Below are 25,150 nucleotides of genomic sequence, written 5' to 3' on the forward strand. Positions count from 1 at the left end.
CAGGCTTAGCAAGGGGAAGGTCCGCTGGGTGGATTCCATGATGCTCTCTCTGTGCCCACTGCCTGCCGGATATGGGGCTCGGGCAGCCATTCCCTGACCCCCATCCTCCGGCCTGGACAGGCCGCCTCAATCCTCCTACAGCAGCCTGCTGCATTCTCGTCTGGCTTCAGGCGGGTCCCCGTTCTCTGACACGAGACAAACCTGCTTCCCCATCACTTCCCTGTTTGATGCCCAGGGGTACACCGTACACTCCTCCTGGCCCTTGACAGTTGCCAGAGGGGACCCCAGCAGAGACCTTGCTCACGTTACCCACGACACTTTGGCCACGCGCGCAATGGCATTTGGTGGGTTGGTTCCTACTTTCCAGAAGTCATGTTTCCTCTGGGGCCCATTTTACAGGTGGTAATAGTTGGGGAAGACGGACTGGCTTGGGGCCACACTGTCAACCAGCGGCCCCCCTCCAAGGGTCAGAATATTTCTAGGTTTCCCTGATTTATAGCGCAGGATCCGCAAGTTGGGCTCTGGGCTGCGTCTCTCACTGCTGAGCCATAGATAGAACCCAGAGCATCAGCGGAGCTCTGGGGGATGCCGGGGTCCCAGTGGCCCCTGATTTGTGTCCGGGCCAGACGGGAGCTTCCCAGACGGGCCAGATGGGTTGCACACCCTCTCCTCCACCTTGCATTCCTGCCCCAGCCCCCAGAGGGAGCTTGGAAAGGCCCTTCTGGCACCCCATTGCTTCCTGAACTCACATTCTCCCTTGCCCCGCTCCCAGGCAGGGGAGCACTCACATGTGGCCCCCAGGTCGGTCCTCCCTGGTGAGCATTCCCTCCTTCTCCATCAGCATCTGCCGGAAAGTCCTGACCTTCTGCCGGGTCTCCTCCTCTGAGTACCTGTAGGGGCACAGGGATGGTGAGGGCTGCTTTCTTGGCTTTCCTTCCCTCCCTGCCCGCCCCCGCCCCCCTATCACCGGTGTACTTTCCAGCTTGCAAGGACCTTTCCGAGGTCCCAGCACCAGGCAAGGGTTTCGGCGCTGGGGAAGTTCAAGCCCTACCCACCTGGCACCACACCAGACAACCCACCAGCCAAACAAACAAGCAACAACTAGCCGAACAACCAAATGAACTAAAGGAGCCGTTGTTCCTAGAGGTGGGGAGACGGTTCATCGGAGGCCATGCCCTTCCTCCCTGTCCTCCTCCACTCCCACAGCCAGACTACAGGCGCTCTCTGGAGACATATTAAGGGAGAAATGAAGATCCAGGCCTTGTCTGCTTTCCTGGCCTCAAGGACATCTGATCCTCACAATGGCCTTGGGAAGGCCTCAAGATCATCCCGACCTCTGCATGAGCAAGGCTGCCTAGTGGCTTGTCCCAGATCCCAGTGCTAGACCCACAGCTTCCTCGTCTGGCGCGGGAGGTGGGGGAAGTCTGGTCTTGAATGAATGCCCTGACTTCTCTGTTCCCTTCCCCCTACCCACCTAAGCCCGGGCTCAGGCTAGGGACCAAAGTCCAGAAGGACCATCCTTGCTTCCATGCCCCGGGGTCCATCACGACCCTCTCTCCCTGCACCCCTTGTGACAGCCTCTGGAGGGCTTCTCAGCTCCTCTGGAATGTCCCCTTCCAGCCCGTGTCCGCAGTGCCCCGGAGCAGGCTTGTGGGGGGAATCTTTGCTCACCCAGCCCCTTGCCCTGTGCCTGGCACATAGCAGGTGTCTGTTCCTGAATGAATCTCAGGGTCTTTAACCCCTCCCCCCGCTTCCTGGGTTACAGGTCATTATCCCAGATGGAAAATACGGTGGCAAAATACAAACGGGGTCCCTTCCTGTCTCTCCGTTCACCATCCTCTCTGTCCACACAGCAGACCCAGGCCTTGGCGTAGAGCTTCTCCATGAAAACGGCCGGCTGTTGTCCTTCAGGGACCCCACGGCTGTCCCCCTCATCTCCTCCCACCTTCCCTCCCCTTCTCCGACAGGCATTTGGGATTGGCCCAGCCCTTTCTGGAGAGCAATTTGGCAAGTCCTTGCAAAAGCCTTAAAAAATAAGCACATCTTTTGACTCATAAAATTAACTTGCAGGTTTACCCCGTGGAAATAGTCATGGCCAAGCACAAAGGCGTGACTCATGGGATGTTTACAGCAGGACGGACACCCCCACCACCAGGTTAGGTGCCCACGTTTGCGATTCCATAGCAACCTGTACCTCCAGGGGCCGGCAGGTGGCTCACAAGCTAGTCTACCTGTGACTGACTCCTCTGTATCCTGCGCAGGCTTGGGAGATCCCTGAGGGCAGGGGCCTTGTCTGTCTGGATTGCCATCGTGTCCCCAGCATCAGACACCTTGTCTGCCAAACGTGGGGTCCACATTTTTTTTTTAGACAGACGAGTGGCTGGTGATGGAGACGCATCGAACCGTTTGCAGGTTGGATGTTCCTTTTGGACATCCACCTCCTGTGGCTGCGTGGCTGGAGGAGAGGGATCTGGAGGCCGGGAGGCTGGCCCTGGGCTACTGCAGGGGTCTGTGCAATCGGAGCAAGAGAGGGGCCATGAGGATGCGGGGGAGAAGCGGACGACAATCTATCAAGGACGCAGGATACTGGGGTCTGGGGACCAGCTGGGGATGTCAGGGCCTGCATGAGAAGCATAAGCTGCTTCTTAGCCACATATCCCCTGACCCCAGCTGAGGTCTGTCCCTCCGCAGGTTCAAGCACCTGTGATGTGGCCCACCATCGGGAGGATTAAGTCCTGCCTGCCTGGGGCAGGGGCCCCTCCCTTCCAAGCCTGGGTCTTAGCTCATCCACGTGCACCCCATCCCTATTAGCCTCAGACCTGCGTTTGGTTGGAGGTGCCTTGGCCTTGCTCGTTGGGCAGTGCTCAGCTGGGCTGTCCTGGTGCCCAGGAAGAAGGGGTGGTGGCACGTTCTGAGCAGTGGAGGCACGGAGGAGCTTCTCCCACCCCACCCCCCTCCTCGGGAGACCAGCTTGTCATTGGCACCGGCATAGAGACAAATAGTAGTGGCCCTTCGGTACTGCCCAGCCCCTGACTCACAGGGCTCTGGGAGGGAGAGACAGGCTGGCTGGGCCGTTAGGCACGGGGCCCTGGGCCCAGAGGGATTGGGGAGGAGATGGTCCAAGAACGAGGCTGGGCCAGATCCTCAGTTGAATGGGAGGAGCTTCAGGCCAGGGTCAATTTCCCCAGACTCCTGGGATCTGTGGAGGCTGGGCGGTAGGAGTAGAAGTCAGGGTTTCATTGATACGCGGAGCAGAACACATGCAGGGACTGAGGGCTGAGCTCACAGCTGGTAGGTCCAAGGCAAGCTCACAGACTCCAGCATGTGTCATTGGGAGGCCGGAAGGGCTGGGCTGAATGGACGGGGAGGCATGGGGAGGACCCCTCTATGTCTCGGGACATCTTGCTGGGAGAAGCTGGAGACCCGGGGCTGGGCAAGGAGGTCTCAGGTACAACCACTACCTCCAAGTCTCCTGCTCCTTCAAGCCTCTTGAGGTCAACCCTCAGCTGGGGCCACGTTGGACAGTGATTAAGGGAAGAGGCCGAGAGCCAGGCTGTCCTGTTTTTGAGTCCTGGCAACTCCCCCTTCCTAGCTCTGTGACCTTGGACAAGTCCATACACCTCTCTTAGCCTCAGCCTCTACATCTGTGAAATGGGATAGTAACTTGTCTTTCATGGCTATCGTAAGGACTGCGGGAAATGATGCTTACAAAGCACTTTGTGCAGTGGGGGGCACATAGTAGCTGCTCAATAAATAGTAACGACCAAGGACTATTTGTCTCAGAGCAGGAGGGACAGAGGGTCTCATGGTCCTAGGCGTCCTGCCTTTTTCCATGCCACACCCCTGCAAGGTCAGCATCATCCCGGGTTGGGAATCACCTGGGCCTCTTCTCCATGTTCTCCTCGAGGCAAGGTCCGAGATAGGAAGCTGGTGCCCAAACTGTCCGCTCCTTGTGGGGGCAGCGCCACCTGCCAACTTAAGGCCATGCAGGGGGTATAGCTGCCATGTCAAAGTCTCAGACTAAAAGTCAAAGGCTTGGCCAGGGAACGAACTGGGGACAGGGAGGACGGCGACACCTGTCTCAGTGTCCCCACCCCCTCGCTCCAGCCCTCAGGCTCTCTTGTATCCCCTCCACTCTAGGGACCACAAGGGAGGGACAGGCCAAATTCATTGTTGCTCCCTGGACCGCCCTCTGAGGTTGGAGTGTGGTTAAGGAGACACTGCATTTTCAAGGAGGTCCCCAGAGTACAAGATGTGTCATTCTGCCTGTCTCTGCCCAGACCTGGACGTTCCTGCAGAGTCACTTTTTTGGCCACTACTCGGTCCTTCCCTGCAGCTCTGAGGCGGTGGGTGGCCTTCCTCTTCCCATTTGATGGATGAGGAAACAGAATAGGGAGAAGGGAGGCTTCCAGGCTCCAAAGCCCAGGGGCAGAGCCACGCTCTGTGCACCCCGGGAGTCCTCAAAGGAAGGGGCATAGGTGGGTGCTTGTGGCGGGGAGTTGGGGCTGGGGTGGGAGCAGCACACCACACAGGCCTGGGGCTCCAGCCCTAGCCTTCTGGTGAGTACAGGCCGCCCTCGGAGGCCGCCAGGAAGGCGACTCCCAGACGGCATCAATCACCAGTGAATTAGCCGGCCATCCATCAGTATTAGGGAAGGGATTGCTTTTTAATGGGGCCGAAGAATGTGTGTTCCTGTGACTAGTGGGAATATTTGTCAAATGCCTGAGAACCTGGTAAATAAGCTCAAATACAGTGTTTGTGGAAATGGATATTAATGACTGGATGTCATGACAGAGCGAGGGTGCCCAGGGCTGGTGGAACACCTTCCCGGGACTGGCCGGAGGTAGGGGAGCCCCAAACATCTTTAACTTGCAGGACTCTCGGAACGACTTCCTATTTCCTAGGCCAGGAGCTGTGGCTTGCTCACGCCTGGACTGTGGGGTTCCAGAGCAGTTGTGCTGCTAAGGGTTGGGAGTGGCGGGGCTGGTGACTTGAGAGCTAGCTTTCTGGGGTCTCCTGTCTAAGGACCACCTGGAGTGAGGGCTTGGGTGGGGAAAGGGCCCTGACTGGAGACCTAGTGGGTGCCTCCCAGAGAGGCATGGGTCATCGATGCTAGGGGACCAGCGTCAAAGACCAATGCCATCCCCTTCTGCCTGAGGCTGTCCGAATCTGAGAATGACCCTCTTGTATGCAGAGAGGGGCTGGGGGCTCCTGGAGGAGAAGGAGATTCGGGGGGGGGGGGCTTGAGGAGGGGAGGGGTGCCATGAGAGCGGGCCTTTGGAGTTCCCTGAGAGGATTGGGCTTTGCAAGCGGGAGGGAGGGGGCTCAGGAAGGTGGTGGGGCTCCAGGAGGACAAGGGGGGCAGTGTCCAAGAATATAGTATAGAAGGCTGCTGGCCCTCTTCTGGACCAGGCAGCCCTCCTGTTCCCTGACCGTGCCCACCTGTTCACAATCCCTTCAAGGCCTGAGTCTCCCAACTTAGCAGGATTTGTAGGTTGAATTAAGGTCCTCAGCTTCTCCTCTTCCCACCCCTACTTGACCCTGTCCCTAATGGATCTCAATTCTTCTGTCCATATCCATGGCTCATCAAACATGGTTTCATTGCCAGCTGGGAGCCTCCTTGCCTTCCGCCTTCAGCTGCCTTCCATCCTTTTATTGCTGTCTGCGGGGATGCTCCCCAACCCCACCTGGTCCCCAGCTGGAGATGAAAACCAAGTCTACCTGCCCCAGGGGCCCTGCTTGGCCGATGTCCCCTGAGGACCCTGGATCCAGGCCCAGCCTTGGCTCTGCCTGCAGCCAATGACTGTCTCTGAACCTCGGTGTCATGCTGGGCTCTCTGGTGATGGTGAGCCATGTCTTGGCTGCCTCTTGGAGAGCAGGAGGCCTGGATGCACAAAGAAGTGGTTTGGAAGCACTTTGGGGACACAGGCGTCTGCCCCCATGTGGCTTCGGGGCCCCAATGCACTGGGCATTTCTGATTTCTCAGCTCACGGACAGTGCAAATCTGATGGGTGAGCCCTGCTCCCCGCTTTGACTCCCTTGGCAGCCAGTTCACTAGTTTCAAAATACTCAGGGCGGATGCAAAATGGAACGTTGGGACTACCGGCTTTCTTGGAGCTGCACAAAAGGGAACAGCTTTGTTCTGTTTCTTTGCCTCCAGCTCCATGTGCTAGGCCTGTCCTATCTCCAATGGACTTTTTTTTTTTTTTAAAGATTTTATTTATTTATTTGACAGAGAGAGATCACAAGTAGTCAGAGAGGCAGGCAGAGAGAGAGAGGAGGAAGCAGGCTCCCCGCTGAGCAGAGAGCCCGATGCGGGACTCGATCCCAGGACCCCGAGATCATGACCTGAGCCGAAGGCAGCGGCTTAACCCACTGAGCCACCCAGGCGCCCTCCAATGGACTTTTGAGGCAAGTCCCTAAAAAGATCCTTACTGACTGATCATTGCACAAGCTCTGACGAACTCCTACTCATCCTTCAAGGCCCATTCAAACATCTTTTCTCAGAGTCTCTCCTCGGAGCTCCTGAAGCACTCGGCCCTCTCCTGTCCCATCCCAGAACCATGATTCTAATCTGTTTTATGGTGGAGCTGGTTGTAAACATGCTCGTTTCTCTTCTGAGATGGGGAGGGAGTGTGGGGGTGGGTGAGGGATGGTCTTTGAGGAAGTGACCCCAGTCTGGCTCTGGGGCCCAACATTACCCAGCGCAGTGACTGGCACCCTGTGTCCCTGTGACTGGTTCTGAACTGCACAGGTAAAACGGAAGCTTCCAGATGTGGCTGCTGGCTGGGACTCCTCTGCTGAAACCACAGACAGCCTCCACGGGACCCCTACCAGTCAGGGCCCACTGTGCTCTTGTGCCTGGCTGCGGCACCTGCTTGCCAGAGTCCAGGAAGCTCGATAGAGTCATTTTAAGTATAAATTTTTTTAAAAAAGTATTTTTATTAATATATGATCTCTCTGATAGAGCCGTTTTAGAGAAGCGCAAACTGAGACCTAGACTTGTCATGGATGCTTCATTACTTCTCTCCGCACTCCTCCTCCCCATCCCTCCCGGGGACTGAATGTTTCTGGAAGACATGGACTGGGTCTCCCTGGCGTCAGTGAATCTGAGCCTAGATCAGAGCTCGCTCTAGAGCAGGCGTTCAAAACAGCTTATTGGCGGAATGAACTAATAAACTAATGTAGTTCCTCTGGTTTGGCAAGGGCCCCACTCGGACCCCGCCTGACTGCAGGGTTTCGAGCCCCTCCCGCCCCGCCCAGCCCCGGCCGGCCCCGCCCACCCCGCCCAGCCCCCGCGCCCCGCACCCCCAGCCCGCTCACCCCTGCTCCTCCATCATCTCCTGCAGCTCCATGCACTTGAGCTCCACGCGCCGTTTGCGCTCGTGGTCCAGGATCTCGCGGTGCGCGCGCTTCACCAGGCCCGGCTCGGTGGCGCGCAACTCCTCCTCCGTCCGCGGCCAGGTCCCCGAGGAGGCGCCGGGCTGCGGGAAGCCATTCGCCGCGTCGGGTGGGGAGGGCATGCTGGGCGCCCCGTTGTTGACTGTGGAGGACATCGCGGCTGGCCTCGGCCCTGCGAGACAGACACAGACACCAGGCGGTGGTCACTTCTCGGCCACCTGCTAAGCTCCTGTGCGCGCGGGTTAATCCTGGAGATTTAGAGGCCCACTCATGGTTCTAATCCGCTTCCGCTCATGCTGCAGGAGGCCGGGGGCGGATGTCAGGTTAGCACCTTTGGGTCACACCTAAGGGCATTGGCGGAGGGGGGTGGATATTGGACACCAGGCTTTCCCATCTGCAAAGTGGGTGGATGCTGGACCAGAAGGTCTCCAAGGGCCGCGAGCTTGGGATAGTCCCCTCCAGGGACCTAGTAACCACCCAGGCAACGCATTCTTCCTCGTACCAGTTCCTGGGTCCCTGCTTGCACACCTGCTTGTAACTTGCCCCAGGCAACTACATGGGTCTCTGGGAAAATTTATTGTCTTTTTTTTTTTTTTTTTTTTGAGTTTATTTATTTAAGTAATCTATACCCAAGGTGGGGCTCAAACTCACAACCCTGAGATCAAGAGTTTCGTCCTCTTCCAGCTGAGCCAACCAGGTGCCCCAGGTGAAATCTGTTAGTTTGTTTTTCCTTCAGTCTCAGTTAAATCTCCTAACACCCTGGGGTCACAGCCTGCATGGGCTCCCAGGGCAGCCCTGCAGGAGACAGGGAGACTCAGTCCCTCCCACCAGCCATGCCGTTTTCAGTCGATCTGGCCAACTTCTCCAAAGCCAGCCTTCCAGGTGTGGGCCAGATCCAGAGGGAAGCCTGCAGGTCTGTCCCCTCCTTTGTTCTGGAAACACTGCTCCTGCACATATGACCAAAATGGCACTGACATGACCTTCTATGACAGCCGCATCTTCCTGCAGGCTCAGACTGATCTGGGAGTCAGCCCGGCCCGGAAGGTAGGCGGCCCTGGCTTCACACTAGGGCTCAGAGTAGCGTATGCACACGCACCCGTGCAAGCACACTCATGTGCACCGACAGGACCTATCTGGACAAAGGGGGGCACCTCGAGCTATTTCCACTTCCTTTCTCCTAGGCTCCAGCTAGTTGCTAAGCAACAGGGAGGCCTCCTTCCCAGGGAGTGGGATGGGAGAGAGGCAAGAGTGGAGGGAGGTGGGAAGAAGGGATTGGGCATGTCTGGACATCCCGGATGGGGCCTTTCCTGCAACACACGCTCACCAAGCCCCACACAGAGCTCTGGGAGCCCTGTTCTCCACCTGCCTTGACCATGGTGCTTGGCCATGGGTGACCCTTCTGGCTGTTGGTCTCCGGCCCCAGGGACATGCGTGGAGCAGGAGACCCCTCTTGCCCTGGCCCACCACCTGTCACCAAGTTTGGTTCCCTAGCCCCTTTTCTCGACATTGCTTCCATGCCTGTCACCAGCAAAATCCAAGCCCCTCACTCTGCTCCTCTGCCTTCCATATCCTGGCTCCCCCCCTCCCGCCCTCCACCCTGCGTCCACCTTCACCATCAGTAACCTGAGAGTCAGTCCAGGAGCACACCAGACTGTGTCATGCCCTAATAGCCTCTAGTGGCTTCCCATCGCTTAAAGTCAGACACAGCCTGCCTTCTGGTCTTGCTGTAACCACACTCCCACTGCCACAGATTCTCCATCTCTCTGGTGTCCAGGCTTCTCTACTTGGTGCTCCCGTCCCCTGGGACACCTTTTTGACTCCTTTGTGTCCTCGGAGTCACTGCTCATAGGCATCACCACCTTCTCAAAGGCGTCCCTTACCCCTCTAGCTGGGGATATCAGGCCAGAGCTCCTGCCACTCACTGTTGGTCCCGAGGGCTCACAGGTCTGCCCCCCACCCCACCCCTGAGAGGGCTGCCTAGCTTTAACTCCTAGTGCCAGCGACCTGCCTGAGTGAACCGGGGGAGCTCGATGCACTTGTGTGGAACCAATAAAAGACAGTTACAGTGGGAGGCGGGATTGAGGAATACTGGGCAGAGTCCTCAACAGGGTCCAAGACCTCTTCACATTTTGCCTTATACTATCTGGCAACCTCCTCTCTCGCTACGCCTCATGGTGCAACCAACATCCAGCCCCTCAGCCTTCGTCATCGGTCCCCAGACATGTGCTCTCACTCCTCTAGGCCCTTGCCCATAGAGTTCCACTGTGCAGAAATTCCATTTCCTCTCTTTTCCACTGGGGAGCTTCTGCTCATCCTGCAGGGGCCAGCCCAAATGTCACCTCCTCCGGGAAGCTGTCCAGGCTTCTCAGGAAGAATGAGCCATTATCTATTCCTTCTATTTGGGCTCCAGCTTTTGTCCTCACCTCTTTAGATACTGAAGTTCAACTTGTTTGCATCTGACCCCATCTCCTGAACCATGAGCCCTTTGAGGGGAGGGATCCCCTCATTCTGGCTCCCCAGAGCCTACCCAGCCCCTGGCAATGGAAGAGGCCCCCGGAGGGTATAGGGAGAAAGTGCTTAGGCTCCAGGGGAGCCCAAGGAGCCAGGCTCTGAGCCATGCTGCCGGGCATGCTTCCCCTCTAACATGGGCGAGGCTCCCCAGCCTAGAGGTTGGCCTGAGCTCCTTGAGGGCAGGGGAGAGGGGAAGCTGGTGGCAGCAGTTCTGAGCACACTCAGATCTCCAGACCGCCCCCACCCCTGTCCCCAGCAGTTCTGTTTCCAGCTCTAGGAGAACACCTGGCTAAGATTGCCAGACGGCTGAGGGCTATCCTTCAGGAATGGCTCTAAGAAGGAAAAGAGAGGGTACATGGGTACGGGGGCAGGGGTAATCTAGATTTTCACTGGGACAGACGGATTCTGCCAGCTTCACTGGGTGTGTTGCAGGCGGCCACCAGGCAGGAATCAGAGATAGGTCATTGAGGGATGACCCCTGAGCACCAAGAGGAGGGGCTGGGCCCCTCAGAACAGTCCCTGCATGTGCAGCCCATTTCCTTCCAAGCTGTAGGTGCTGGGGCAGCAGACCAGGGGGTCACAGCAGGCACAAGCTCTCTCTGAGAGGCATCTGACCTTATCTTTTATGGAATCCCTATGAAATTGCATAAGGAGAGAGACCGATTGTGGTTATTGGAACGAATATTCTGCACTGTTGTAATTGGTGGATAGACTGACCTGTGCTTCAAGGGAGCTGATTCATGGGTTGGTATGAGATTAGATGGACACGTTTAGTGGAGGACCACAGGGCTCTGTCTTCGCCTATGTCTGATGTGATATGTTCGCCATTGACTGGATGGAACATTGATAATCTGATGATCGGATTCATCGATGTCAGCATCTGGCAAGCCTCATAAATAGAGTCATTTCTTTTTTTTTTCCTTTTTTTTGAAAAAAATATTTATTTATTTGATAGAGATCACAAGTAGGCAGAGAGGCAGGCAGAGAGAGGAAGGGAAGCAGGCTCCCCGCCAAGCAGAGAGCCCGACACAAGGCTTGACCCCAGGACCCTGGGATCATGACCTGAGCCGAAGGCAGAGGCTTAACCCACTGAGCCACCAATGCGCCCCTAGAGTCATTTTCTAAAAGGAAAATGGACAGATGGAAACATTGAAGAAGATGGAACAGGACAGAGAAAATTCCCTCACTCTGAAGCCAGATCCCAAGCAAACTTTCTAAAATTGGAATAGGATAGACATAATGGAGATGCAGCATATTTAGGAAGGATTTAGGGGTCTTCAATGATCACCGACATGATCTGAATCAATACTATCCTGTGGCTGCCAAAAATGCTTGTTATCTTAGGCTGCATCAACAAAGACATGATGTCTAGAATGGGGAGGTGATAAGAGATATACAGGTGGTCAGAATCCCTATCTTCAAATACTTGAAGGATTATAGAGGATTTAGGCCAAACCTGGCTGAATCTGTGGGGAAGCTTGTTAGGATCAGATAGGGTTGGGAAGCCTGGGTGGTTCAGTCTGTCAAGTGTCCAACTCTTGATTTTGGCCCAGGTCGTGATCTCAGGGTCCTGAGATCAAGCCCCACAATAGGCTCTGTGCTGAGCTTGGAGCCTGCTTAAGATTCTCTCTCTCCCTCTCCCCCTCCCCCTCGCACGTTAGTCCACACTGTCTCTAAGAAAAAGAAAAAGAATTAGGTGGGGTTCCCAGATTTGGCAAATAAAAAATACTAGGGAAGGGCCCCTGGGTGGCTCAGTTGGTTAAGCGTCTGCCTTTGGCTCAAGTCATGATCCCAGGGTCTTGGGATCGAACCCCACATGGGAGTCTCTGCTCAGCAGGGAGCCTGCTTCCCTCTGCCTCTCCACCCTGTCTGTGCGCGCTCTCTCTCTCTCAAATAAATAAATAAAAGTCTTTAAGAAAAATACTAAGATGCAAGTTAAATTAAATTTGAATTTCATGAATTTCATATTTGGGGCATACTTATGCAAAAAAAAAAATCATTGTTTATTTGAAACTCAAATCTAACCGGGTATCTTGTAGTTTCTAGGTCAGTCCTGCCTGGTACCCACACCCCAGACCTACTGAACCCAAGTCTTTTGGGGATCGTTCATGTCTCCCCAAGTGATTCTGATACAGACTCTCTCTGGACCAGCCGTGGGGTGCAGGTGTCTGGAGCAGTAGTTCTCAGATTTTATTCTGCATCAGAGTCACCCAGAGGGTTTGTTAAAACACAGCTTCGGAGTTTCTGATTCAGTAGATCTGGGGTGGTGTCTGAGAATTTGCATTTGTAACACGTTCCCAAGTGCCCTTGATTCTGCCTGTCCCCCTGTCACACTGAGAAGAGGAAGGACTTGGGCAATCTGGGCTGTTCCAGAAGAAAGCCAGGACTCCTGCGGGGAAGTCAGCTCTAGCGGACTTCAACTAAGCCCAAGCCAGGATTCCACCCCCCCCTTAGCAATCAAACCTTTAAGAGAAAATCTAAGCAGTTCAGTTCATCCTAATATAAGCGAGTTCCCCATCACAGGAATGTTGGAACAGGAGGTAGACATCTTATCCGCTCGACAAACACCCACCCAGCATCTTCTTGGGCCCGATCCTATGAAAGGCTAGGCATTTGGAGATGAACATGACCCTATCCTAGCCATCTGGGAGCTCATGGACCAGTTTGGGAGACCAGATGGATGGTGCAGCCGTTTCCGGTGATGGGGAACATGGAGGGCAAATTGGGGATGCACTGAGAGCGAGGAGCTTGTGGGGTCAAGCAGGCAGGTGGGAACCAGAGCCCCAACTCTCACGCTGACCCTAATAGGATAAGGTCCTTGGGGACAATTACATTGAGTCTCTTTGGGGATACAGAGTCTTTTCTGCGGATTGGCTGTGAGACCCTGAGAAAGTCACTCCCCCTCTCTGGACCCTTCCCCCCAACCCCCCACAGGTCAATGAGGACTATAGACTCAAAGATCCTGCAGATGCTTTCCCCCTCTGGAAATCTAGGTAATACTAACACCTGTGTATACTACCAAACCTCCAGCCCAGTCCCTTCCTGCTGATGTGGTCAGTGGCCAGAGCCGCACCAGCCACCCCCAGAGCTCAGCCCTGAGGATGTCTTCAGCATGGGCTCAGGTCCCAAGGGCAAGCCCAGATGCAGGGCCAGCCACACGCATGTGCATGTTAAGAATCTGGCTGATGGGCTGACGGGCGGGGGACATCTCCTCTCCTGCTGGCTGGGAAGTGGTTCAAGGGCCAGAGCCCTGACTTCCAAGGCTTGTGGCTGAGTCCCTGGGCTGGCCTCCATTCCCCCAGACCACAGCTGGGCTCCCCTGAGCTGCCCTGCTTGAGAACAGGATGGAATGCAGTCTGGATGCGGGTACCTTCAAGTCCAGCTCTGCTGGGAGAGATTAATGGAAGGTGAAACAGCCCATCCGTATGGCAGGGTCCTGTCTGCTGACAGGCTCGGTGCAGCTAATGAGCTCATCACTCAGCCCAGGGCTCAGAAGGGGAGGATGCTCAGGGCCTGGCCAGGTCTGGGAGAGAAGGCAGTGGACCACATATGTGTCTGATGGGGGAGAGTGGGACGGGTCCCCGGGAGCCCCGGTTTGATGGGGAGACAGGGAGGCTTTGGAGGGAACTCATGAGCTTAGTGACCTTGGTCAGATGACTAAAACTCTGTGCCTCAGTTTCCTTGCCTGTAAGATGGAACTAATAATAGCATCCTCCCTCTGGGTTTGTTGTAAAGGACTAACCCCTGGGAAATGCTATCGGGGTGCCTGGTATGCAATGAGCATCTCATAGGTAGTACTCGCCATCACTATCGTCGCTTGTCAGGGCGACAGTCCTCTTCTGGACACAGCGGGTGTGAGGAACCCCTACATGTCCTGGTGAAGATGCCTAGGGAGCCTTATATCAGGTCTGGCACTGAGGAGAAGGCTATGACCTGGGCCTCATTTGGGAGTTGTCATTACATTGGGAAGACTGAAACCCTGGAGTGGACCAGGTAGTCGACTGGGGAGGGAGGAGAGGGCAGAGGTTGGCCGGCACAGGGCGGTGGGCACCATTCCGAGGAGTTTGCTGGACTGACCTCAGCCACTTTCCCTTCCCTCCCTGCTGGCCACTTCCCCCCCTCCCCATCTCAGCCTCCAGCACTGAGGCACCCCCAAAGCAGGCACCCGAGGGTCCCCTCTGCTCCCTAGAGAACAGCACCCTTCCGTTGGGGGTTCCTTCACCTGTCCCTGCCAGCAAGAGGCCCATCTACCCAGATATAGTGCAGGACTCGGGGCCATCAAGATACAGATTTCCATGGCTTCCAGCAAGCCCTGGATCCACGGTCACACAATTTAACCACTATCCTGCCACTAAGGTCCTTCTGTCTCCCACTGGCCCAAGATAAGAATGGGGAATAGACAAGGAGCACTGGACTCGGAGCCAGAAGACTTGGGCTTGAATTCCTGTTCTACCACTTCTGTCTGGATGACTAGGGGAAATCCTTAAAACTCCCTAAGGCTCATTTTTCTCATCTGTAAAATGGAGATGATACCCCCTACTTCATAATATCGTGGGATGGTTCATTCTTTCCATGACAAGCTTGCTATGAAGACAGGTCCCGATGACCCTCTTTACCCCACCCCGTGCTGGGGGAACAAGAGACAGACCAGAGGGGTCTGTCTTTGTTTGCGAAGCTCTGAGAAGGCAACGGTGTTTGAACTGGCCCTTCCAAAGATGAGTCTTGTCGGTGGAAGGGAGAGGGAGTGGAGGGGCCTGGCAGGGCCCAGGGACATGGGACTAAGAGGGGCAGGGTGTGTGGGACGCACAGTGTCGTGAAGGTGAGGTCTCTGAACAGAGGGTGAGCCCTCCCAGAGCAGGAGCCCAGTGTGTGGACAGGGGGTGGGCAGGGGCAGCCCTCCTGAGTTTCCCAGACAAAAAAGATTCTGATGTGGCCCATCAGAAATGTGATGGAACTTATAAACTCATAGGAAACCAGGTACTCGGTTGGGAAACTAAGTCTGGATCTTTGTAAAAGTGAGTGTATGACCATCCCCCCTGGGTCCAAGGAATCCGAGGGTGCCCCTACCCCGCTCCCATCCCTGGCGCTGACATGTCCCCTGGAGCAGAAAGGGAGGTTGCTCTCCTAGTACCCCTCCCCTCCCTGGGGGTCCCTTCTCCCAACCTCCAGGCCATAAGCATGAGCATGGGGAGAGGGGCAAAGTCATCAAGTAGTGGGTAGAACAAACTAGAAGCCTTCCCATGCAACCTGTCCAAGAGGGTAGAGTTAAGGGGCTAAGGGCCACTGGGCCACGGAACACCCCCCTCAGCCCAAGGTTCGGGCCACTCATTTGTGTCACAGCTGTTCACCAAGTGGCCACTCTGGGGCCCCCCGGAGGATAAGAGAGCCAGGGGAAGGGGCACTGATGCTGAGTGCTGGGACGAGGGATGGGGCAGACACAGCAACTGAGTTGGGGTGTGTGGGGAGGAGCATAGCTGGGAGTCTTCCTGGAGGCAAGATGTGAAAGCATAAGGAGGAGTTTATGGGGGGCGCCTGGGTGGCTCAGTGGGTTAAGCCTTTGGCTCAGGTCATGATCTCAGGGTCCTGGGATCGAGTCCCACATCGGGCTCTCTGCTCGGCAGGGAGCCTGCTTCCCTCTCTCTCTCTGCCTGCCTCTCCGTCTACTTGTGATCTCTCTCTGTCAAATAAATAAATAAAATCTTTTAAAAAAAAAAAAAAAGGAGGAGTTTATGGGACAAGGAAGGGGAGGAAGGATGTCCTGGGCAGAATGTGGAGATGTGTGGGAAGAAGACTTGAAGAGGAAAGATAGGACAGCGTGGGCTCGTGCCTTGTGCATGGCTGAGCACAGAGGGCCGGGGGATAGGGGGCTGGGGAGCTGAGGAGCTAGGTCATACCCTGCAGGTCATGGGGAGCTAGTGAGGGCTGTTGAGCTGGGGAGGTCATGGTCAGGTTTGCATTTTTGGGAAGATCTCTCTTGCTGCCCAGTGCCCTCACTTTTAGGGGTCCCTGCCCTTTGGAGAGAGGTCTGACCCTAAGGGTCAGTCCAGCCCAGGCACTGACCTGCAAGTGGCTGTTCAAAGTCACTTACTATGTGCCCTAAACTGACTTAACTCCTGTGCTCAGTTTCCTCATCTGTAAAATGGGATTAATATAAATGCCTCTCCCGCTTAGGGGTGAAGTAATTAGCCCTCAAATTAAGGGTAGGCAGAAGTGTTAACTGCCAGTTTTACCCATAAACAATGCCAACCAGTCTAAACCATTACAGGCAGGAGTTAATCAGTAAGACCTATAGATCAGTATAAATCGGAACAGATCAGGTAGATAAGTACCATTCCAGATCAGCACCAGCTTGCAAAGACCAGCAGGCCAACACGGGCGGCTGCTCACAGAGACCAACTCACACAGACCCCTTTCAGCTGGTAAGAGACCCTGCAGCAGGAGGTTGGGGGGTAAAGTATTCAGACGGGCCGGCAATGAGAGGGTTAAGCAGAGTGCGCTGCCTCCCAGCCTCCTTGGAATCTCTTGGGAGGTGCTGGCACTGCTGTTTGTTACCCAACCCTCGGGAAGATGCTGCAGGGGGGAGGGAGAGCCGCAGAAAGCCTTCCTCTTAATTATTCAGCAGCCGGAGCTTCCTGCTGCCCCCGGAGGAGGAGCCGGGAGGCAGGCTCTGGCCTGAGCCCCCCAGGGCCGGGTCTGGCAGGGCGGTTGGAGGAAGGGGCAAGGCCCCCCCTTCCAGAAGAGGCAGACAGCCTGGCCCACGGGGGTGCTGGCCCCACAGCTTGGGCTGCAGGGTCCCACTCCTGCCCCTGCAGGTCCAGCCCTATGGCCAGACCCAGGAAGGCCCCCAGGCCCCGGGCGGGGATTGGAGCTGTCCTCTGCCAACAGTCTGGGTCTGCGGTGGCATGGAAAGGGCGGGGCTGGCCAAGCTTCTAGAGCCAGGGAGGGGTGTCCAGGGCAGACAAGGGAGGGAGGGCAAGCCCAGTGTCTAGGGGAGAAAGCCCAGGCTGCTTAGCTGACACCTGGGTCCTGAACAACCTGTCCGGCCCCACTGTGTCTCAGACACACAGTCCCTGCTGCTCTCTCTGCCTGGAATGCCCTTTCCCTTCCATGTTTTCCTACAAGACACAGGGCTCAAGCATCTCCTCCTCTGTGAAGCTTTCCCTGACCTCCAGTGGCAGGTGCGCCTCTGCTGCACTCCCAGAGCCTTACCCTCGGGCTGCCATTCTCTGCCTTTACTTCTTTCTACCGTGACTTGTCCCTGGCCTAGTGGAAGCTCTCCGAGGGCAGTGGCTCCAAGGGCTCTCCAAGGGTAACATCCATCTTTGTGTCCCTCGCGCCCAGCACAGATCTTGGCACAACGCAACCACGTTGTGAACCTTACTTAAACCATCTGTGAACCTTTGTTGAAATCCAGCCTGTGTTTGCGCTGACGGGGAGCTCACTACTTGTTTTTACCACTTCCAGAGACCTCAGCAGGAAAGGTCTCTGGTTCCTGCTTCAGTGTGCCCAGACTTTGTGTGTCTGTTGGCATTTTTACACTGGTCATATTGTCATATACTTGGTAAACCTTGGAATTCAGCTTTGTCTTTGGGTAGAAAGGACTTGCTTGGCACCCAGGCTCTTGCCGATCAGTCAAGGGCCTCTCTCCCTGTTCCTGTTGGCTCTGATTTGGGGTCCCAGAGCAGAGATCTTGGGTGGCTGCACCCTAAGGACAGGAGGCCTCAGCTGTCAGCTCTCCACAGAGGAGCCCACAGCAGAGGCGGTACAGCCCGGACAAGACCAGTACAGACCAGCGTAGCCCAGGACAGGCCACGGAGAGCCTGAAGCCAGAGTTCAGACCAGACTCATCCACAGAGGCCGTGGGTGGGGAGAACCCACAGACCAAGGCACACCAGCATTACAGACCAGTGGAAGAGAGCAGACCATGCAAACTGGTCATTGAAAATAATGCAGATGAGTCCAACCTGGAAAGCAGATCTGTGCACACCAGTGCTGATCCCAAACAAACAAGTAGTCTTTTAGTCCCCCTTCCCTGCACTCCACTGGAACAAAGGAACCCCTTCCCACCCGGCCTACTCTGCCTCTCTTCAGGGTCCCCTCTGGCTTTTGGATAGCAGATAGCGTCCCCCTGGTTGCCTGAGTTAGGATGGAGATTTGAGGTTCAGCGGGGCCGGGGGGGGGGGGGGGGGGCGGGGCAGTAACCTGAGAAAGAAGCTTTTCATGGCTGAGCTGTCACTGACAGCATGGGCTGCTAGGGAGTGATCTCTGTGTCCTGGGGAGGGTCCAAGCCAGATGGCCTTGGCAAGGCATCCTAGGGAGAGACACCTGTGTGTCAGGACTCCGTACTCTCCGAGGCCTCTCCCTCCCTGGCCTCTGGGGCTGAAGCTGCAGTGAAAGCTGCTGGAACCCGGGGCCCACATCAGTTTCCATCACGCCCTTCCCCACCTTCTCCCTGTAAGGATCAGATCCCTCAGGCTCACACCTGGGAGCTGGACTGAGAAAGAGTAAGACGGGCTGGAAACTGTGGGATCAGATCTCTTTTCCTTGTTGAGACTCAGTTTCCCCATCTGGACAAAGTGTCAGTGGCCTGGCTACTGCTACTGGGGCCAGGGTAGCTCTGGGCTCTGAGTCTCTGGTGGTCTAAGACTTAGAAGAGTCAAAGTTGGTGGTGAGGGGCTGGCCTGGGAGCTCTCAGCAGGAAGGATGTGTGTGGGACAGATAGACAAGCCCCTTCCACCCACTGGGGAGGGTGACGGGAGAAGGCAGGGCAGCTGCCTCCACTGCCCACACAATCTCATTATGGAAAATTCCCTCTATTGACTCAGCTCTAATCAAGCAGGCTGCCCTGGGCATCCCCCCGCCAAGGTTTCTGCTGGGCCGGGTGAGATCAAAGACAGAGCCGGGCTGGGGGCTGGAGGCGCCTCTGCCTTTCCCATCGATCCAGATGCGCCTCCTGTTGCTAGGCAACCGCCTCCAGTCTCTTCTGGTCCTTCCTCCCCCTGGGGCCGCAGGATTGGGCAGTAAAGAGGGAGAGAGATAGAGACCCCACGTTCATTCTCTAGGTCTTCCCTTACCGAGCTAGAGATCTCTGTCACCAACGCCCTCCTCTTACCCGGGGAACACCCTTCCTAGCCTGGCAGCTTGACCCTCCCCCAGAAATGGACCCCTTTTCTCCCCTCACATTTGTATTCATCCCCAGAATACTTGAAATTCACACCTCCTGTGCTGCCCATAAACACTCTGTCAGGAAGACAGGCCCTGCGATTCTGGAGAGGAGGAGACCCCACGGGGGTCTGCAGAAAAAGTCAAGGCTACCAACTTCCAGCCCAGTGTTGGGCTCCTAGATATAGGAGCCATTTAAGCTTAAGGGAGTGGCTCTGAATTCACACTCCCAGTTTTGAGTGGGTTGGCGCTTTTTTTTTTTCTTCTTCCAAAACGTAGGATGCATTTCATAGTAGTTTTTTTTTCTTTTTTGTTTCAAGTGCTATAATTTAAAACTGTAAGTTGTGTTTTAAAACAGGCATAAGAATGTACTGTGGGTTTTGGGGGCTGTAATTGACCAAATGCAAATCTGTTCACTTGATCACATTTTAATATTTTGCATATTTCATCTACCCTATACTGCTCATCTTTCCCTTTTTTTTTTTCTTTAACCACCAAATATATGCATGCCATCCAGCAGGGATGTGCTGACCTACTTATATAATGGCTTATTTAGGATTTTAAGGTCTCTCCCCGTTCTGAGGTCTTTACAGCCCTCAGGGATGGAAAGTATCTCCCTTTCTCTCTGGTCCCTCATTAGACCTTTTCTTTCTTTCTTTTTTTTTTTTAATAAAGGTTTTTATTTATTCGTTTGACAGACAGATCGCAAGTAGGCAGAGAGGTAGGCAGAGAGAGGGGGGAAGAAACGGGTTCCCTGGCGAGCAGAGAGTCCGATGCGGGGCTCCATCCCAGGACCCTGGGATCATGACCTGAGCCGAAGGCAGAGGCTTTAACCCACTGAGCCACCCAGGCGCCCCCCTCATTAGACCTTTTCTTAATGCAATTAAGAGACAGGAAGAGGGATGTGTTTCCCAAAGTATGAAGAACCAGAACTTGGGAGTTCAAGGGCCCAGCCCCACAGAGAGCCACCGGGAGATGCACGGTCCCTGTGCAGCCATCCGGGTGCCCTTGGTCCTGCCACTGCCTGCCACCTGCTCCCCCAGCTCTGCTGTACGGTGACAGCTCCTCCCTGACTCCCCTGCTCAGCCCCCATCACACACTTCAACTCTGAGAGGCACAGCTTTCCAGGGTCCTTGACAAATGGTATCCAATTAATGTCAATTAATCTGATTAGCCTAAATAGTTAATTAAGCAGTTAATTAACAACATCATTGACAATAACCTATGGCTCCCAAGGGATTGTGGGTGGGAGGCAGGGATGGTGGGGGGGCTCTCCTTGCTCTGGAAGGGGTGAGTCCCTTAAGGTCAGACTGGGTGACTGGGCAGGGGCTGCTCTCTGAGTCTCCACCTTGCTCTGTCATCAGCCCCAGAATCTTCAGCGGGGCCTCGTCTGACACCTTTCCCCCTCCTCTGCTGCCAACAAGCCAGCCCCTGGTCCCTGGCCAGGATTGAGAGGGTCTGATTTATGCTGGAGAGGCCACACCTCAGCACAGCAGAGAAGAGCTATTGTCGAGAAACCTGTTCTGCCCTAAAATCCCAGACAGGGGTCCCTGTCTCTGTTGCTACTACCCCCACTCCAGACTGTGTCCCCTCAACCCTTGTCAGGGCCATGGACTTCCCCAAGCTGCCAAGCAGCCCTGGAGGAGAATCATTGCCCTTAAGTCCATCCTACAGATGACTGCCCCGAACCCCTCCCAGAGGCCAGACCCTGTGTTTGCACTGGGGACCCACAACAGTGACTAACACACGGTTTCTGCCCTCTAGGAGCTCCTAGTCTGTGGTATCAACAAACGGTGAGGCCTCTTTTTTACTACCGTGTCTTAGCTGGATGATTCTAGGCACCGCTCTGTGCCTCAATATCCCCCTGCTGTGTGGCCTGACTACCTCCTAGGACATTGTGAGGGCCAATGAGTTAGTCTATGGGAAACCCTTAGAGCAGGACCCAAGCACATGGGAAATGGGGTGTTTACGGTGATTACCAAGGGAGCCAGAAGGGTAGATGACCAGCCAGGACAGAGTACAAGAGGGGCCGAGAAGGAAGTAGCACGGGACCCTTAGGGGCACATGGCAGGAGGAGAGCTTGGAACAAGGTATTGTCCAGAAAACACATGAGCAGAGGCTGAAATTCAAAGAGGTAGAGGAAGGGAGAAGAAGGGCATCCAGACAAAGAAAACAGCACGAGCAGAGGAAGCGCTGGTTCCCGACTCTGGCACATACACTTGCCTGGGAGCTTTCCAAAAAATGCAGATCCTCAGGCCCCATACAGAATCCATCGTTATGGGTGAGCCCCAGGAATCTGCTTTTCATAGGCTGTTCTGGAAACCCGATGTAGCTACCCTGCACCTAGAGACCCATGGCTGCTGTGGATCTGGGTGTCCCAGGTCGGGAGGAGCTGAGCTGCAGTAGGAGAGGCCCCTGGCCACGTGACACATGTCGCAGGCCCCCAGTTCTCTCCATCTGTCCACATCATGCTTGCCCTTCGGGGGTGACCTTCCTGAAACAGCTCTGGCCATTTGCTCACCTGCTGGAAACATCCCTGGCTTTCTCCACTGCCTACAGGAGAAAGGCCAGACCCCATCCCCCACCCCCTGGATTGGCACTAAGACCCTTCATGAGGCTTCCCTCTTCAGCCTGGTCCTCAGCCCCTGGGCCCAGACCCCGACCCTCCAGCCACACTATCCCCCAAGAGCTTGGTGTTTTCCCTCCGCACCTCTGCTCATGCTGTTCCCTCTGCCGGAAATACCTTCCCCTTTCCCTCCCCTGGCAAACCTGTTCTCCTATCAAGTCCATCTGCAAAGCCCGCTCCAAAGTCAGCTGGGCAAGCAAACTCCCCCACTGCCAGTGCCCCAGCTGTCCTTGGAACGCTCCCTCATTAACCCATATTCTGTCTCAAAACATTCACCAGATTATGGGCCTCACTCCCCACTGGACAGACGGCTGCTCCTCCCTTTCCCCAGTGCCTAGCACAGAATTTGGGGATGCCTATGTTAATTCAGCTGTTGAGTTCAGAGGACTGCTGAGCCAAAGTCTGATGAATGAATGAATGAATGAATGAATGATCGTCTCTGCTTTCTGATACACGAGGAGCAGGGGACAGAGGGAGAGAGCATTTGGAGGCAGGCAAGAGAGGAATTCTGGGGACACTGATGGGTCACAGGGATCAATAAGCATGTGTCAGACTGGGCCAGACAGGAAGAGGGGACAGGGCTGCCTGGAGGCAGGACCAGCTGAGTGTTCCAGCTTCCTTCCCATTCCAGAAGTCCCCCTCTGGTGCCCTCTTGGGAGAAGGGGTGGCTTGGCTCCTCTGCCAGTCGTGAAACCTCCTCCCCCAGCCTGGGGGTCTCTGATTCTGAGGGTTGGACCAGTAGCCGAGGCTGGGCTCCCCCATTCTGCCCTGCCCCTGGCCCACAGGTCTTTCTTTCTCCCACGTGCACGTACACCCTTGTCAGCTCTCCCAGCGGCAGGTCTCCAGTGCCTGTCCCCTTTGCAATCACCTCCTCCCAACCCCCGGCCTGTTCCTCTTTGGTCTCTTTCTTTCCATCCCCTCCCCCCACCTGCACCAACGGAATGCAACCAGAGTGGGCTTCCTAGAGTGCAGATCTGACTATTTCGTGACAATGCTCCAAAGCCTTTTTCGACTTCCATTGCTTTCCAAATAAATCCCCAGCTCTTACAGTGGTTCTTAAGATCCTTCCTGACCTGGCCGGGCCTATCCCTGCCCCCTGGTCTGCCCTCCACCTTCTACTCCCAGGCGTGCCCTGCGTTAGATCATTAGATCATTCCTTATCCTCTTAGCTCACCAGGACTTTTCATTCCTTTGTGCCCACGCTGTTCTCTGGAGTGTCATGCCCCTGCCTTCTCTGTCTGGCACCTTCCCTGTTGTTCTTGAAAGCCCAACCTCAATGCTCCCCTCCCAGAAGCCTCCTCTGGCTGCCCACCGTGGTCATCTCAGTCCGACCAGAACATTAGCTCTGTTCCCTCGTGCCTGCCTTTCCCACTAGTTTGGGCGCTCCTCAAGGTCATGGTTGGTGTCCGGTTCACCTGGGTCCTCAGCGCTCAGGCTGGGACCAGAAAATAGGAGGCAGCCAGTAGATCCTGACTATGTGGTCTCACACTCAGATGTCTGGGGGTAGTGCCCTGGATTTAATCCTGGCCCAAGTCACTTCTCATAGCACATCGGGAGGCAGGTATCCTTATGCCCATTGTAGAGGGGAGGAAACAAACCTGAGTGTAGAGGTTGGGGCCCAAAGGAGATCAGAGCCCAGGAGACTGGTAATTGCCTGATTCCCCATTCTGAGCTTTCTTCTGAGGTCCTGTTGGATCCAAGGGGATGTATGACCCTCACATGTTCCTTCTCCCCCAGCAGCTTTGGTTCTCCCCTCCTCCATCCCTGGTTGACTGTCACAGGGGCCAAAGCCATCTCTCCAAGGGAAACCCTCCCTCCCCTGGCCAGAAGACCTGAAAGGTGTGCCCCACCCAAGAAGGAAGGGCTGGGGTAGGAGGCAAGATTCTCTTCCCAGCTCTCACGGGCTCCCTTGGGAAGCAGCTCCAGCCTTCAGATAGCCATTGAAAGCAAGCTTTTTGAAAAATCTTTAAAGACATCAGAGAATTCTCATGATAGAGTGAAAAATAGAATGCCGGCTTCCCCCAACAGTGTATTCCCTCATTTAACTCCATGTCACTATGAACACATGGAAAAAATCCTGGAGACACCATCCCCTGTGTTCACAGTGGTTCTCTCTGGGCAATGGGACTACAGATGAGCTTTATTTTCTCCTTGGCTTCTCTGTTTTCTCAAGTCTTGTACAAGGAAGATGTGCCATTCTTCGAATCACAAGAATTCAGTGAAACTTGCTTTTTACCTGGCTCCAACCCCGGGCAGTTTTGTGGGGTGGTGGTGGGGATGGAGCTCAGTACGGGGCGGGGGGGTCTCAGAGCCACAGGCCCTACTTGAAGCTAGAAATAAAATAGGTAGGCCAAGAGCTCCCCGGCTCAGGAAGCTGCCTGCACCCCAGGGTCCGGTTCACTGAGCCCAGACCCCCTCGTAGGCCTCAAAGACCCCAGCAGGATGCTAAGGGAACTGTGGCCCTGCTTGCCAGCTTCTTCTGGGAGAGCAGCCTCTGCAGCGGGCAGGAGGCCAGGGAGGGGCTGGCAGGAGACTGAGGCCAGGCCGGACGCCCGGGAGGCAGTTCCGCAGGTGGATGGGCTGGTAGCGTTTGGCTGGGGGTAGGGGTGACCCTAGGGTTGGGGGCTGCTCTGCACTAAGGCACACATGACCATTGTGGCCTTCCCCCTCAGGCCAAGAGGATCAGCTTGGGCAGCCTGGACCTGCTCACCTGCCCCAGCCCCCTAAGGGCTCCCCCACCACGCCCCCCCGTTCTGGATGGCATGGAGTCAACAGGGCTTGGCCTCTGGGATTGGAGCTGTCTCCCTCCTGTGCCCAGAAGAAGGTGAAGGAGCAGAACACCGAGGTGTTGGCAGGCCCTGAGCCACAGTGAGAACTAGGCTGGGCCAGCCTGGGGTCTGTAACTGTTGGTGATGAGCCGCTCCCCATCATAATCCCTCTGCTCATCACTCACTGACCCCTCTCCCCCCTCACAGAGCAGCCCAGCCCCCTTCCTCTCTGAACCCACCTCAATGAGTGCCCTCTCTGATCCTTCCACCTCTGTGAGCCCCCTACCTTTCCACACCTAACACAGGTGGGTGTTAGAATCGAGAAGGATTGTACTTGCCTGACCTCCTCTCCCTGCTCAGACTGGACTCGTCCCCAAACCAGCTCACGCCCTCTCCGGGGCCCTGCACCGGCTTTTCAGAGCAACAGCTGTAAAACCCTTCCCTCTCACCCAGACGCCACGAATAAGCCTCAACTACCTCACCCCTGCCAATTCCCTGGGATTGGGGCCTGTGCACTTGTGTCTTGGGAGCCTCCTGGAGTTTGGTGAACAACTCAGGGAGGGCCTCTTCAAAGTGTCCCTGTAAGTCACCTCTGATCCTGGGCCAGGATGGCTAAATCCTGGCTCAGTGAAAGAACCTGGGGTCTCCCCGTAAGCCACTGGGCCTCTCCAAGTCATATTCT

General features: G+C 55.5%; 1 protein-coding gene across 1 annotated transcript in view; it reads right to left on the reverse strand.

Moving 5' to 3' along the window:
• Positions 1-25,150, reverse strand: part of SRRM3 (serine/arginine repetitive matrix 3) — a 55,684-nt gene that overhangs the window by 27,409 nt on the left and 3,125 nt on the right. The window contains 3 exon segments of the mRNA XM_044233999.1: positions 789-890; positions 7,324-7,573; positions 7,670-7,697. Of these exon segments, the coding sequence (XP_044089934.1) occupies positions 789-890; positions 7,324-7,573; positions 7,670-7,697 (380 nt within the window).

The sequence above is a fragment of the Neovison vison genome, chromosome 14 (genome assembly GCF_020171115.1).
Source record: "Neovison vison isolate M4711 chromosome 14, ASM_NN_V1, whole genome shotgun sequence".
Classification (NCBI taxonomy): domain Eukaryota; kingdom Metazoa; phylum Chordata; class Mammalia; order Carnivora; family Mustelidae; genus Neogale; species Neogale vison.